Below are 17,570 nucleotides of genomic sequence, written 5' to 3' on the forward strand. Positions count from 1 at the left end.
ATCAATAGTGTGTTCAATATTTGTTAGAATAGTAATAACTAGTAATAGAAGAGAAAAGAGACGATCAATCGCAAAACAATAAATGTGATATTTGTTTATACAGTTCGGTCAAATATATCTACATCGTCGACTATATATGTAATTATGTATAATTACTCAAATGAATTAAAGTTTATAGGGTTACATGCCATATATTAAGGTTTAAAGTACAAAAATAACCCTAAATCGTACAACGAGAGTCTATCACCCAACACCTCTAAGTCGCTCCCCTTCAATAAACAATTGGCTCAAAAACACGATTAGGCCAAATGCAAGGGCAAAGGCCGTCTCACTCGCCCGGCTCCCTCACCCCTGTCCCTCTTGACACTGGTGGTTGATCACAACATAACACCAATACATGTAGTTACATTGTGTGTATATGTGTTATGTGTCAGTGTTAGTGTTGTGTCTGTGTTAAATACATCATACTAATGACGAGAGTTTCACATTAGGCAAGATAAGTAAAAAAAAATTGTTGATGAGTTTTTGTAAAGCTTGATTAGATTCCAATGTTTAGCATATCCAATTTAAATTCTTCAAAATTGTACAGAATCTTGATGAATACAAAGACAGAATGGTACAAAACTATAAACTAGTTAGTGGATAGAACAAAAGGACAGATAGCATTTGAAGACTTCCAAGTAAAAGAAGCATGAAAGCTGAATTTTATAGGAGAGCAGACATAGTGGTGCACAATGAATTATGAACTCATTGACCTTATACATTTACATAGTGCCTCTCTGTTTATCTTGGTATATATGCCAATGCCATCACAGGTCCACTTTTTCACTTTGCAATAAATTACATATTTGATACTTCAACCAAAGCTGCAAATATCTCTGCACAATATGGAGACATAAACAGGAATGTAACATTTATATAATTATATAAACCAAAGAAAAGAAATTGGAGAGTGGGATATATTCATGTTGGAGTCCACTAAAGAATGCTCTATCTAACTGACATAACAAAAAGATATGCAGCAGAATTATATTAATAATTTACATATGAGAAAATTTCATTATCAAAATGATGATGATTTAAAAATTAAAATACAATAGGCCTGCATTTCTTAAGATTCTTTTTGGTGAAGATATCATATCATATCATGGCCTAAAATTTTAAAAAAATTGTTCTAAAGATTTCTGCTAAATACATGAAGATTTTATACTAATGTGTTACAAAGAAGATATCTTATTATTATCAAGAATCATGAACATCATTATTATCATTTTGGACTTATGTTGTTTCTCATATTACATGTATAAACAAACAAAACTTTTCTTCAAGTGGGGTTTCAGCTGCAAAGTTTAGTGGCAACTTAGAAATCATAAGAGTGGGAAGTTACACTGAAAAGCTCCCATACTTTTTCTTGTCAATTCTAATTTTAAATCATTCCTGGTTACTCGACTTTTATTTTACTTTATACGAATCGAAACGACAAGGGCTTAATCTATATTACTGAGGTTAAATGTTACCATCCGTTAAGAACTAGAAAGCAGGTAAAAAAAATTGCACAAAAGTTGAAAAAAGTTTGGTTTTGAGGTTAATGGGTATCTATCAATCAAGAAGAAATTCATAAACAAATGATTGTGAAAAGATATTTTTCTTTTATATTTTACAAACTAAGGTTATTCTTTTTTTTCTTTCTACATTTTGAGTAATATTCTTAAGTGGTTGTTGTAGTTGTTGTTGTGGTTTGCTTTATTTTATGGGCACTGTCCATAAAAACAAGCATAGATTCTCTCTTTGAGATCTCTCTCCTAGCTGTGCGGTTTAGGAATGGATGATTGTGCTCTGTCTCCTCTGCTTTGATTCTCTCTGCTCATAAAGGTTTCTTGCTTTTGTCTTTGTCTCTACCTCTCTCTCTCTCTCCTTTTCATTGATACCATTCTAGGCCATTGCAGCTGCACTCTATAAACGGTGCACTCACTATACTTACATGGCAATGCATATTCACACGTTTTATTCCATCTCCACTATACTCTTTAGGGTATAAAAGGGTCATCACCATTCTGCATTTTTCTTCATTGCAGATACCTCTTCATTCTCATTACAGTTGCTGTACTAGTAGGTGGACCTGCTTTCATCAACTCTTTCTTTCAGACAGAAAAATGAGTCATGCACATTCTCATACCGGTTCCGGTTTGTTCTTTTTGCAACTTACATGAATTTTAGTTTATAGATTGTTATAAGCGCGTGTTTGGAGTCACAGTGAGTTTGACAGAATCATGATGACACGTGGTTTTCGTGAAGCTTCAGAGTGCAACTTTCGCTAAAATCACGTGACGCGTTGTGATCTGTCAAACTCATCGTGAATCCAAATATTATTAATACTTTTGTCTTATTTTTGACATTTATCAGCTATCTTAAAACCTAGCATGTTATTGAGCAGTGGTATTTTTCTGGTTTACAATTGCAGGTAGTAGAACTACTCGACGAGCTTTTGAGTTCGGGAAGACACATGTCGTGAGGCCTAAGGGAAAACACCAAGCTACTATAGTTTGGTTGCATGGACTTGGTGATAATGGTTTGAGGTATGAATATCATCACTATTATATGTCATGCAAACATCATCATAACCATTAGTTATTCCTCCTCCTACTTGTTATGTATTCTACTTTTCCTTTGTGGATCCTATCATTTCTTTTACAACAGTAATTCGGTTCAAAAGTAAAAAGTTATGAAAAAAACGCAAACAGAGAACACGATATTTGTTCTTTCTACCTTGTTTAACCTTAATGCTTCGTTCTTTTGTATCAAGTACAAAATCCGTATACGAAAAAAATGAAACTTTTAAGGGAAAATATGTGAAGTTCTTTCTGGTTAGATTCCTACTGTTGAATGTTCTAAGTATTGAAGTTCTTTCTAGTTAGATTCTACATGGAATATATTCTGCAGAAGAAGTTGAGATTATAATTCTTGGTTTAGAAGAGTATATACTAAATTCTCTACCTATATCAATTTGACAGAAGAATATATTAATCGAAATATTCTGATTTTGTATTTTGTTTTTATCTGCAGCTCATCTCAATTGTTGGAATCACTTCCACTTCCAAATGTGAGAATATTTATTTATTTATATTTTCAATAAATTTGAAATTGTCTTAGATACTTCTCTATAATATGTTCTGTAATGTGATGATTTTGTATGATATGATACAGATAAAATGGATTTGTCCTACTGCTCCTACTCGTCCTGTGGCGATACTCGGCGGTTTTCCCTGTACTGCATGTAATATTTTAAACAAAAACCTTTCTTTCCTCCTCTCTGTTAATTGAATTAGAGCACTAAACAATTAACTTGGTGATTGAATATTAATATGCAGGGTTTGATGTGGGAGAACTTTCAGAAGATGGTCCAGATGATTGGGAAGGTTTAGATGCTTCAGCAGCACATATTGCTAACTTGCTGTCAACAGAACCAGCTGATGGTACTTTTCAAAGCTTTCATTGAATCAATAATAACATAATATTAACCCTCAGGGTTGGCGTGCCGGTGAAGACTTGAGATCTGAGAGTGTGTTTCTCTTAAGATCTCAAGTTTGGATCCCGCTAGGCGCTACAAATACTTGTGTTGGGTCAGTCTATATGAGCTTTTGTCTAGTCTTAAATGGGACCCCCGCAAGTGAGCGGTGGAATTGGTCTCTCTCGGATTAATCGGCCCTAGGGTTGGATACCGAGTTTTCAAAAAAAGAATAATATCTTGCATTAATGTTATTTGATTATTATGTGACAGTGAAAGTTGGTATTGGAGGGTTCAGTATGGGTGCAGCAATAGCATTATACTCTTCAACTTGTTATGCCATGGGAAGGTATGGAAATGGCATGCCATATCCTGTCAGTTTAAGAGCAGTTGTTGGACTCAGTGGTTGGCTTCCAGGATCAAGGTATCCTATACTGATAACAACTTAAAAACATGTATTATTTTCTCATCAGTTTCACCATAATCATTTCTCCATTTTGTTGGAACCTGCTATCTTGCAGAAGCTTAGGGAACAAGATAGAAGTGTCACACGAATCACGAAGGCGGGCTGCTTCGTTACCGATTTTACTATGCCATGGAATCAGTACGTATCTAAAAATTTATATGTTAGTGTAACTAATTCACGAAGTTTTCAATTCAACCGTCTGATCTCAAAATAACGACAAGAGAATTCATTTTTGTAGGTGATGATGTAGTACACTGCAAGTATGGAGAGAAATCTGCACAATCCTTAAGCTCGGCCGGGTTTCGATATATAGCATTCAAATCCTATGAAGGGTAAGATCTCAATCAATCATCATATTAATGAAACAAATGTTAATTATTAGAACAGTTTTTCACAGTTTGTCGTGACGAATGCAGGCTTGGTCATTACACAGTTCCAAGAGAGATGGATGAGGTTTCCAACTGGCTTAGTTCAAGGTTGGGGCTTGAAGGATTCTCATCTTAAAATGACAAAACTATTAGAGTATGAAAATATGAATGAATCAGTGAATGTTTGTAGAATAACAGGGAAGGTGGGATAATATAAATATGAGATTTAATTTTCTGGGTCCCTTTTTGTCATGTTGGTGAGGAATAAAGATATATGAATGTGTTTACTAAGTATTTATCTCTTTATTTTATTATTGTAGAATCTAGGTGCTTGATCAGTAGTAGTATTGGAGGGATTTTTAGCTATTGTAACAAAACATGGATCTTGGACTCCTTGTTTTTCAATTTCAATAAACTTTCTTTTTTGGGTGAATTATAAAACTTAGTAATTAAAGAGATATATTCCCATGTCCATACAAATTTTGAGAAAAATTAATTAAAAACTATATACAGCAAAACACTTGCCATTGAATTATTTTCCCTGCCTTGCTATCAAAAATATGCAATACAATATTCTTATCACATTATTCTACTAACACAGGATGAATATAAGTTCAGTCTTAACTATAATTTCATAGCAAAGGGCACGCACACGCGAAATTTGTATATCACAATAAAGAAATCCATTGAATAACTTATTACTATCACATAATGTAATCTTTTCAGCAAAAAGAAACAGTTTGCGTCGAACAAGTCGGTCTAAACTACCTCTCTCTTATAAATTCCATCGCCTTAGTTGTGCTTTTACTGCTTGGACACAACATCCTTAAGCTTTTCCTTCAACTCACCATTCTACAAGAATGTGAAATATTGTTAAACAGGAGAATAGAAAATATTGTAAAGCAAAAAATGATCAACTCTTGAAATGGGAATTAACCTGGTGCATATTAAGAATAATGTCTGATCCACCAACAAACTCTCCCTTAATGAAAACTTGTGGAAATGTTGGCCAATGACTGCAGAGAAAGAACAAGGGAAAACATCAGAAATGTATATTTGCCTCATTTGTCAATAAGATATAGGAGCCATATTATATACCACTTTAATGCAAAGAAAAACAAAGTTTCAAAATCATTTTACATAAGCTGCCAAATGCACATACATCCAAAGCATAAAGGAACAAATCTTGGCTGACTAATTTCCAGTAGACTTAACATGAAAGCAATTCAAATCCTTGGAGAGCAGGTGTATTTAGTGAATAAATGACAGATTAATAACCAGCAAAATTTCACTAGACATTTTGAAATCAATTGTAACAAGTTCACACAAAGAACAAATTTTGATCTTCGAACTTATGTTTATGGTCTTCAGATTTTTGACATGACTCTCATCCATTGAACTCCATGGCCAGTAAAGAGTGTCATAGTTCTAACAACAAATGGAATTCTAAAATGGTAGGTTTCAATGTTTCGACAGCATAACAATTACTTTCAAATTTCAAGATTTATAATTCATAATCTGAATTCAGCTAAAATATTTGGATTTACAAAATGCAATTTGAAAATAATATTATGTTTCATATCACAAACTTTAGTTATTATTATTGGCAATAAGTATTTATTTTATATATTTCCTTTAACTGAATTTTTTATTAATTATTATAAATTTTAATTTTGAAAAACTAGGCTACAGTACAGTGATACCATCGCTCTGGTTGTTTCCTTTAACTGAAACTTTTTCATTAACTTCTGAAAATGCTAATTTGAAAAACTAAGCTACAGTAAGAGCATTTCCCTGAAGAAGCTAGAGTAACATAACCAGCAAGAACAGGTTTACCTGAAGGCTTTTACAGCATTTTTCAGTTCAGGATCCTCCAAAATGTTTCTAGCACTCAAAGGAACATCTGCAAAAGCAACAAATAATAATAGTTACAACGTATAAATTCTCAGTTTGTCATCCAGTAAGGCTATGTCATATTCACAAATTTCTGTTGGCCATATGTGAATAAAAATAACAAGAAAAAAAATCAATAGTTGGAAAAACTCGTGAAACTTAAAGGCAAGCTAATGTGCTATATATTCCCGCAAAGGTTATAATACTGATCATCATAATTAAATTTCAAGCCAGCACCTATGGACTACTTTTTCTTCTTGCTTTAACAGGATTGCAATTAAAAATTGTGTTAGTTTACATTTATGTTGGAGAAGATGAAGCAAGGATGAAATTTTTAAAATAATTCCATTCAACATAATTAAACCAATACATGAGATTACAGAAACGAAGTAGCTACCATGACATCAGCTGCCTTCAGTAAATTAATCACCATAACGTTTGATAGAAAAATAAGTTATGTAACACTATATCCAATCTGAGTCTACACTTTCAAAATTACAGATGCACAATTTTTGGAACACGGGGAAAGTAACAACTCAACCATGAAAAGACAAGTCAGAAGATATAATTTCTTGGAGAGCAAGGAGGACGAATGAAAAGTGTCATTTACTTACCATATTGTTTTAAAACTTTAACTGCAAGAGAACTAAATCCACACTGTGGAAAATCAGGCACGCCTTTCATGTATAGCATTACAGGATTATCCTTGACATCCTGTACATAATTATGAGTCAAATTATTTTTCATCAAAATAATAAACCCTTAATAAATTTTTCACATATGATATGAAATTCACCTGCTCGATAATGTTTGACAAAGAAGTGCCAGAATTCTCAAGCTTATTAGCTGGCTTAAAGTCATCGTGTGTGTCTGGATCATTAGACACCTTGGTTGAGTATTTCATTCCATAATAACAGGAGCTAGTTAGCTGCAAACACGTTAAAGGAAAACAATATCATTACAAAAAGAAAACGAAACTCACATTTTATAGAACAAACAAATTCTAGTCCTTTCAATTATAGCACAAATATTGTAAAAGTTCATAGAGAGGCAATGCAAAAATTCCAAATCAATTTTAGTAGAGCATGAGTAGCACAATTCAACAACTATCAAACTTTTTCCTATTAAGTGGGATCGGCTACATAAATTAATAAGCGTCATAATGTTCTATCATATATCACATCTCTATATATACAACTCATTAATCTTCACATCTTCTTTAAATATAGTAGATCTCCCTTTGCATCTAGTGATTTGCCTATCAGGTCTACCTTTCTTACAACAAAATATAGAGGACTTTCTATCTACATGTTCAAATCACCTAAGCCGAGTTTCCAATACCATTACAAAAGAAAAACACATTTCACATTTTAAACAACAACAACAACAAACAAGTCTTATCTCACTTTGTAGAGTCAGCTACATGGGTCAAACTAACCCATAATGTTCTACTAAAAAACCATGCTTTCTATCCAAGTCCGTAATCTCGAGATCTTTCTTAATAGTTTTTCTCTATCTCTATCGGTTTGACTACCCTCAATCTGATCTACTCTCTTTACTACATGATTCATTTTGACTATCCTCTTTCACATTTTAAATAACAGATTTTCTCTAATTTCAGTCCTTACTTATACAAGGACTAAAAGCATTACAATTTGAAGGGATTAAAGTTAAAAACTCATACTTTTATCAGCATTAAAAATACATTTAACCCTAAATTCAAAAAGAAAAAGGATTTCAATATTGGTTTTCTAGGGCATACTAATAATAAATTTAAACAAAAAAATTGAGGGATTTCATGATTTCAAAAATAATAGCTGATTGTTTGAGAAGAGAGCACGGTGATTTCAGAATTCCAATTCCAAGTAAAACTATTCAACAACGAAATTCTAACTGAAAAATCGAACTTGTAAAACGGAGAAAAGAAAGTGCAGCCATTACCGTAAAATCGAAAAGGTATGGAAGTGTATAGAGATAAAAAGTAAGAGAAGAAACAACGTTGCAAGAGAAATAAGAAAATTAGGGTTTGATTTTAGGGTTGGGAAACTTACACGTGTGGTGAGAGAGCGAGCTGCGATTCCCTTGAAAAGAATGGCCGCCATAGTAGTTTCGTATCAATTCTTTCTGATGCGATGAATGTGTTCTCTAAATGCAGACAACTTTGCAAATAAGGTGTTACATGAAGGTGTTTATGGTCTTTTCCCCAACCGAAATACAGTAGAAATCACGTGTCTATACTGATTTTGTATTCATATTTGATACTGATTTAGGACGCGTATATGTTCACAAAATTGAAAATTAAATAGGATGGAAAAATAATAAATTCATTTGTATAGATTTAAATTTAAAAAAATATAAATATTATAAAAAAAGAAAAGGGATGGTATAACCGTCAACGACATCTATCTAACCCGTTAAACTAGAGTGTAAATTTTATTTAAAAAAATCATGATTTGACATTTTAAAATATTCTAATTAAATATTTGCATAACATTTTTTTTTTCAACTACTATTAAGCTCTTATAAAAAAATTATATAATAGTTTTGAAGTTAAATATATAATATAGTATAAAGGTAAATAATAAATCAAAATTGTAGAAAGGAAAAAAATAATAAAAGTAGACTATTGAAAATCATAAAATATGATTTTTGAAGATGTATAATTTTTATTAAATATTAATTATCAATTAATTTTGTATTGAGATGTATAACCAGTAACCAAAAACATATGGAGTTCAATGGTAGCCAAGCGTAGGGGTGGCAAAACGAGTCGTGGCCCTCCATACCGACCCGCGCACCCGTTAAAAATTGGCAGGTTAGGTTGGAATTTTGGGTCGCCGCCCACCAAAACCCGCACCGTTAAAACCCGCCGTCCGACAAAGCTCGCTCCACCAAAACCTGTCTCTTCTATTCGTTCAGCCTGTATCGTCTTAAGTCCGCCATTTTTTTTAGTTAATTCTAGTAATTTCAATACTTGATAGTTTTAATTTATACATTTATTTGTAAATATATGCATTATTTTTTAAGTAAAATTTGTTTAAAATATGCTTTTACAAAAAATTGTTTTAAAAAGTAAGTGAAAATTTTAATTTAAAGGTAAAAAAAAACATATTAATATATTAAAAAAATGAAGAAAAAAATATAAATAAAAAATAGGCGGGCAAGCCCGCCATCTTGGCGGGGCGGGCATGATTTTTATGCCCATTTCACTTGGCGGGCTTGCTCGCCCCGCCCGCTTTTTGGCGGGCTTTAGGCGGGGCGGACGAGCCGTTTTGCCACTCCTAACCAATAGAATATGATTATGGATGTTCTGACCAGGTACAAAGGCAATCTGGCAGAGACTGATTATACTATGCAGAACCTTCCTTAGTCTATTAGCCAAGATTCTAGAAAGAATTTTATAAAATGTTTTGCATCCAATAATGGGTCTGTTATCTTTAATTGTTATAGCATTGTCATTCTTAGAGCATCTCCAATGGTGCAACTTACATTTGAGTTCTTTATGGGACCCACTAAGCCACATCATATTAAAAGAATTTATTTAATTTTAACTTTAATAAAAATCTGATATGGGTCCCACAACTTTACCTCATAACTTGATTTGATTAGGTACTACAATTTTTTAGTTGTTGCATTGCAATGCAACTCTATTATGACATGGCAAATTTTTTAAATATTTAATTATTAAATTAATGGTACAGGTGGAGAACTCACTAGAAGAAACTACCATTGGAGATGATCTTATGGATCAAGGTGACCACAGTGTTATTGAATTCTCTGAAGATTCTGCCAGTTTCAAAAAATTCTTTGGTAGCTTCAATCACATCTTTTTTTATGGTATGCCAACTAGCTTTAAAAAACCTAGCTCCATACCCATCCACACCAGGAGCTTTTATATCCTCAATTCCTTTGAGAGCTTTGACAATTTCTTCTTCAGTTATACTGCTAATCAAGAATTGCCTCTGCTCCATGTTCAACTTATTCTCATATTTCATTGCCTCAATGTCAATATGAGTCAGGTTATTGTCCTCTTTTCCCATCAACTTACCATAAAATTCCATGACCTCGTGCGTAATTTTAAGATGAGAATTGAGGGGGGTTCCATTTGTTTTATGAAGACCTCTCATACTTTTGGTATTTTGTTTAGTTTTTATGAAAGTAGTGAAGAAAAATTTGTTTTCATCCCCCATCCTTAGCCAGTCAATTTTAACCCTATGCATAAACATCTTTTCATTATAATTTATAACTTCCTCACTTCTTTACCTTCTCATTTTTTGGGCATCCATTTTGTCATCAATAAGATCAATATGGGCTTGATTAAGGTCATGTCTATCTTTCACTAGATTCTCTTTAACATGCAATTAGTATGATTGAAAACTAATTACATGCAAGAAATACAAAAATTATGAAAAATGATTTCCAAAAAAAAAAAGTTTACCTAATATATTAACAAAAATAAGTTATTTAAATTTATATATCAACAAAGTTTGTTCGATTAAATGGAACACCACACAAAATGTTAGGACTGTGATCACATGATAGGTGGTTGTAAACTACTTACATGCAAGAAATACAAAAATTATGAAAAATAAATTCCAAAAAAAAAAAAAAGTTTACCTAATATAGAGGTGAACTTCTACATTTAGGAGCCATAACCTAACTTAAATGGTTCATTATGAATGAAAAATTAATCACTTCAAACATTATACTTGACTTATGCATATTTTTTTTTAATTTTCTCCTCTTTCAAGTTTTTTAATTTTCTATTTTTTAATTTTTTGAGTGTTTATGAATATGTTTCTCTCAATTATTTTTCTTAAGGTTATATATATATATATATATATATATATATATATATATATATATATATATATATATATATATATATATATATATATATATATATATATATATATATATATATATATATGTGTGTGTATATATATATATATATATATATATATATATATATATACACACATATATATATATATATATATATATATATATATATATATATATATATATATATATATATATATATATATATATATATATATATATAAAGATAAAATGTAATAGAATTAACTAATACAGTTCATAAAAACTATGAATCAAACTAAATTGTCGAATCAAATCAAACTGAAGTTAAAATTACCGAATTGTTATATTTGTTTAGTGATCTGAGTCATATTGTATAAAAATTTTTAGAACTGAACTATATGAAACGTAAAGTGAACCAAACCGAACCGAAAATGAAAAAAAAAAACTAAAAACAAGTTTTAAATATTTTTTTTTAAATTCAAAAAATAGTTTAATGATTCGGTTCTTTAACAAATTGTTCAGTTTGAAAAAACTATCTTCTAACAGTTTGGTACGAAATTTCAAAATGGTAAGACCAAACCAATAATTTTGGTATGGTTTGATTATGAGTAAATCGAAATGATTCAGTTTAATTCAGTTCGAGTGAATTTTTACTATGACTTAATTTTGTTCAATTCAATTTTCTCAATAAACTGTACCATGAACGCTCTAGAATTAACTATCATAACAAACTAATTAAATTGAATCGAGAAAAACATTTTGAACTCATCTCTAAGTCATTCTCAAGTCATTTTACAATGTTTTAAACTATCATATTTCAAATTTCAAGCTTCAAACTTAATTGAACCATCAATCAACAGTTTTCCACCGTGGTTTTAGAAAGTTTGAGAGGGGAGTCATTAGCTAATATGTGAGATCCTTATCCAATCGACAATTACTTTGGATTATTAATAAATCCAACTTGAATTTGTTAAGCATATGTTTGAGTTTGCGAGGGAGAAAATTGATTTTGACTGAATTGATTCTATAAAATTAATTTTAATTAAAAGTGAATTGAATGTAAAGTGATTTATGTTCGAATAACTTTATCCAAATTAAGTTAAGGGTTTTGCTAACATGTGCCCTAAGGGCACATGTTAATGATACCATAATTAGAAATTTTGAGTGGAATAAAATCATATTTAAAATATAAAAAAAAATAGATTGCACGCATTCCAAGATAATATCTTTATAAATAACTTATTAACTTGTGCCCTTGGGACACATGTTAGCATTTGCCTTCAGTTAAACAGTAAATTTTAGTGTAAAAATCACTTTTAAACTTAAAAACTATAAATTCTAACTTTAAGTAAAATTAATTCTACTATCAAAATTTTAAAATCAATTATATGTCTCTAAAATTGTTTTTTTTTCCTATTCCAAAATTGAAACCAAACATACATTATGTCACATATTTAATAATAATATATCAATTGAGTTTTACTTGTGTGAATATTAACTATATTTACTGCATTAACTTCACCATTTCAACTATATTTCTAATGAAATGCATCTAAAACAAATATATTTGATCCTTTCATAATAATATCATAATTTTGCCCAAGATTCAAAGCTTATATTTGATTTTGCTGCAAAAATCCAATTCTCCCATTCATAAGTTTTTTACTTTGGTGCACAATAGGATTGAATCATTAGTAAAACTAATATGTACAAAGAATAACTTTTATCAATAATCAATCGTAATTTCATAAATTTCACATTAAATTCGAATATACTCTTTGTCAATTGTTGATCTATAATGCATCATCTTTCAAACATACACATTTCTCAATAGTTAAGAGATTGAAATAACTTTTTTTTCAACTGAGATGAAAATTTTCATTTTACTATGATTCGATTTAGTTCTGAAAAAATATTCTAAACTATTATATTTGAAAATTAAAACTTCAAACTTAATTGAACCATCAATCAACAATTTCCCACAATGATTATAGAAAGTTTGAGAGGGAAATAATTAGCAAATATGTGAGATCCTTTTGATGTTATCCAGTCAATCATTAACTTGAATTATTAGCAAACTCAACTTAAATTTGTTAAAACACATATTTGATACACTACTACAAAACGCGTTAACAATAACGCCATGGTCACCACAGTTCTTCATTATACCGTGGTGACATCCTTAAAATAAGGCGCTTCCATATTATTTATGTTTTTTTTATTAAAAATTAATTGTATATAACAACAGTTGAGCAACCAACTGTGGTAAAACCATCAAGTTTTCATGGGTTCGAACCTCAACGCCATCATATATATTATTCCTTTAGGGTCTGTTTGGTTCAAATGAGGGTGAGGAGAGGGGAGATATTTTAATGAAGGGAAGGGAAGGGAAGGGAATGGGAGGGGAGGGGGAGGTGAGGGAATTTTTTTAATTATATATATGTTTGGTTCAAAAGAGGGAGGAGAGGGGAAGGGAGAAATTTTAACGAAAAATATGTTTAGTTCACAAGGGGAGGAGAAGAATTTTATTAACAAAATACATTTTTATCCTTATGATCTTATATGAAGAAAAATTTGTTTTCATCCCCCATCCTTAGCCAGTCAATTTTAACCCTATGCATAAACATCTTTTCATTATAATTTATAACTTCCTCACTTCTTTACCTTCTCATTTTTTGGGCATCCATTTTGTCATCAATAAGATCAATATGGGCTTGATTAAGGTCATGTCTATCTTTCACTAGATTCTCTTTAACATGCAATTAGTATGATTGAAAACTAATTACATGCAAGAAATACAAAAATTATGAAAAATGATTTCCAAAAAAAAAAAAGTTTACCTAATATATTAACAAAAATAAGTTATTTAAATTTATATATCAACAAAGTTTGTTCGATTAAATGGAACACCACACAAAATGTTAGGACTGTGATCACATGATAGGTGGTTGTAAACTACTTACATGCAAGAAATACAAAAATTATGAAAAATAAATTCCAAAAAAAAAAAAAAAGTTTACCTAATATAGAGGTGAACTTCTACATTTAGGAGCCATAACCTAACTTAAATGGTTCATTATGAATGAAAAATTAATCACTTCAAACATTATACTTGACTTATGCATATTTTTTTTTAATTTTCTCCTCTTTCAAGTTTTTTAATTTTCTATTTTTTAATTTTTTGAGTGTTTATGAATATGTTTCTCTCAATTATTTTTCTTAAGGTTATATATATATATATATATATATATATATATATATATGTGTGTATATATATATATATATATATATATATATATATATATATATATATATATATATATATATATATTTATATATATATATATATATATATATATATATGTGTGTGTGTGTATATATATATATATATATATATATATATATATATATATATATATAAAGATAAAATGTAATAGAATTAACTAATACAGTTCATAAAAACTATGAATCAAACTAAATTGTCGAATCAAATCAAACTGAAGTTAAAATTACCGAATTGTTATATTTGTTTAGTGATCTGAGTCATATTGTATAAAAATTTTTAGAACTGAACTATATGAAACGTAAAGTGAACCAAACCGAACCGAAAATGAAAAAAAAAAACTAAAAACAAGTTTTAAATATTTTTTTTTAAATTCAAAAAATAGTTTAATGATTCGGTTCTTTAACAAATTGTTCAGTTTGAAAAAACTATCTTCTAACAGTTTGGTACGAAATTTCAAAATGGTAAGACCAAACCAATAATTTTGGTATGGTTTGATTATGAGTAAATCGAAATGATTCAGTTTAATTCAGTTCGAGTGAATTTTTACTATGACTTAATTTTGTTCAATTCAATTTTCTCAATAAACTGTACCATGAACGCTCTAGAATTAACTATCATAACAAACTAATTAAATTGAATCGAGAAAAACATTTTGAACTCATCTCTAAGTCATTCTCAAGTCATTTTACAATGTTTTAAACTATCATATTTCAAATTTCAAGCTTCAAACTTAATTGAACCATCAATCAACAGTTTTCCACCGTGGTTTTAGAAAGTTTGAGAGGGGAGTCATTAGCTAATATGTGAGATCCTTATCCAATCGACAATTACTTTGGATTATTAATAAATCCAACTTGAATTTGTTAAGCATATGTTTGAGTTTGCGAGGGAGAAAATTGATTTTGACTGAATTGATTCTATAAAATTAATTTTAATTAAAAGTGAATTGAATGTAAAGTGATTTATGTTCGAATAACTTTATCCAAATTAAGTTAAGGGTTTTGCTAACATGTGCCCTAAGGGCACATGTTAATGATACCATAATTAGAAATTTTGAGTGGAATAAAATCATATTTAAAATATAAAAAAAATAGATTGCACGCATTCCAAGATAATATCTTTATAAATAACTTATTAACTTGTGCCCTTGGGACACATGTTAGCATTTGCCTTCAGTTAAACAGTAAATTTTAGTGTAAAAATCACTTTTAAACTTAAAAACTATAAATTCTAACTTTAAGTAAAATTAATTCTACTATCAAAATTTTAAAATCAATTATATGTCTCTAAAATTGTTTTTTTTTCCTATTCCAAAATTGAAACCAAACATACATTATGTCACATATTTAATAATAATATATCAATTGAGTTTTACTTGTGTGAATATTAACTATATTTACTGCATTAACTTCACCATTTCAACTATATTTCTAATGAAATGCATCTAAAACAAATATATTTGATCCTTTCATAATAATATCATAATTTTGCCCAAGATTCAAAGCTTATATTTGATTTTGCTGCAAAAATCCAATTCTCCCATTCATAAGTTTTTTACTTTGGTGCACAATAGGATTGAATCATTAGTAAAACTAATATGTACAAAGAATAACTTTTATCAATAATCAATCGTAATTTCATAAATTTCACATTAAATTCGAATATACTCTTTGTCAATTGTTGATCTATAATGCATCATCTTTCAAACATACACATTTCTCAATAGTTAAGAGATTGAAATAACTTTTTTTTCAACTGAGATGAAAATTTTCATTTTACTATGATTCGATTTAGTTCTGAAAAAATATTCTAAACTATTATATTTGAAAATTAAAACTTCAAACTTAATTGAACCATCAATCAACAATTTCCCACAATGATTATAGAAAGTTTGAGAGGGAAATAATTAGCAAATATGTGAGATCCTTTTGATGTTATCCAGTCAATCATTAACTTGAATTATTAGCAAACTCAACTTAAATTTGTTAAAACACATATTTGATACACTACTACAAAACGCGTTAACAATAACGCCATGGTCACCACAGTTCTTCATTATACCGTGGTGACATCCTTAAAATAAGGCGCTTCCATATTATTTATGTTTTTTTTATTAAAAATTAATTGTATATAACAACAGTTGAGCAACCAACTGTGGTAAAACCATCAAGTTTTCATGGGTTCGAACCTCAACGCCATCATATATATTATTCCTTTAGGGTCTGTTTGGTTCAAATGAGGGTGAGGAGAGGGGAGATATTTTAATGAAGGGAAGGGAAGGGAAGGGAATGGGAGGGGAGGGGGAGGTGAGGGAATTTTTTTAATTATATATATGTTTGGTTCAAAAGAGGGAGGAGAGGGGAAGGGAGAAATTTTAACGAAAAATATGTTTAGTTCACAAGGGGAGGAGAAGAATTTTATTAACAAAATACATTTTTATCCTTATGATCTTATATGAAGAAAAATTTGTTTTCATCCCCCATCCTTAGCCAGTCAATTTTAACCCTATGCATAAACATCTTTTCATTATAATTTATAACTTCCTCACTTCTTTACCTTCTCATTTTTTGGGCATCCATTTTGTCATCAATAAGATCAATATGGGCTTGATTAAGGTCATGTCTATCTTTCACTAGATTCTCTTTAACATGCAATTAGTATGATTGAAAACTAATTACATGCAAGAAATACAAAAATTATGAAAAATGATTTCCAAAAAAAAAAAAGTTTACCTAATATATTAACAAAAATAAGTTATTTAAATTTATATATCAACAAAGTTTGTTCGATTAAATGGAACACCACACAAAATGTTAGGACTGTGATCACATGATAGGTGGTTGTAAACTACTTACATGCAAGAAATACAAAAATTATGAAAAATAAATTCCAAAAAAAAAAAAAAAGTTTACCTAATATAGAGGTGAACTTCTACATTTAGGAGCCATAACCTAACTTAAATGGTTCATTATGAATGAAAAATTAATCACTTCAAACATTATACTTGACTTATGCATATTTTTTTTTAATTTTCTCCTCTTTCAAGTTTTTTAATTTTCTATTTTTTAATTTTTTGAGTGTTTATGAATATGTTTCTCTCAATTATTTTTCTTAAGGTTATATATATATATATATATATATATATATATATATATATGTGTGTGTGTGTATATATATATATATATATATATATATATATATATATATATATATATATATATATATATA

At 29.6% G+C, this 17,570-nt stretch overlaps 2 protein-coding genes across 2 annotated transcripts; one reads left to right on the forward strand and one right to left on the reverse strand.

Moving 5' to 3' along the window:
* Positions 1-1,677: 1,677 nt before the first annotated feature.
* Positions 1,678-4,812, forward strand: LOC131639351 (uncharacterized). Its single transcript, XM_058909857.1, has 10 exons — positions 1,678-1,872; positions 2,076-2,184; positions 2,462-2,576; positions 3,064-3,100; positions 3,205-3,274; positions 3,369-3,473; positions 3,779-3,929; positions 4,027-4,109; positions 4,210-4,303; positions 4,388-4,812. The coding sequence occupies exons 2-10, from the start codon at positions 2,154-2,156 to the stop codon at positions 4,473-4,475; spliced, it is 774 nt and encodes a 257-aa protein (XP_058765840.1). The 5' UTR covers positions 1,678-1,872; positions 2,076-2,153; the 3' UTR covers positions 4,476-4,812.
* A 130-nt stretch (positions 4,813-4,942) lies between these two features.
* LOC131639353 (monothiol glutaredoxin-S15, mitochondrial) lies at positions 4,943-8,443 on the reverse strand. Its single transcript, XM_058909858.1, has 6 exons — positions 8,284-8,443; positions 7,029-7,160; positions 6,847-6,946; positions 6,176-6,242; positions 5,277-5,355; positions 4,943-5,191 (listed from the first exon to the last, which is right to left on the reverse strand). Exons 1-6 carry the CDS (start codon positions 8,332-8,334, stop codon positions 5,144-5,146), a joined length of 477 nt encoding a protein of 158 aa, XP_058765841.1. The 5' UTR covers positions 8,335-8,443; the 3' UTR covers positions 4,943-5,143.
* Between the last annotated feature and the right edge of the window lie 9,127 nt (positions 8,444-17,570).

Source organism: Vicia villosa, unplaced genomic scaffold, assembly GCF_029867415.1.
Source record: "Vicia villosa cultivar HV-30 ecotype Madison, WI unplaced genomic scaffold, Vvil1.0 ctg.002598F_1_1, whole genome shotgun sequence".
Classification (NCBI taxonomy): domain Eukaryota; kingdom Viridiplantae; phylum Streptophyta; class Magnoliopsida; order Fabales; family Fabaceae; genus Vicia; species Vicia villosa.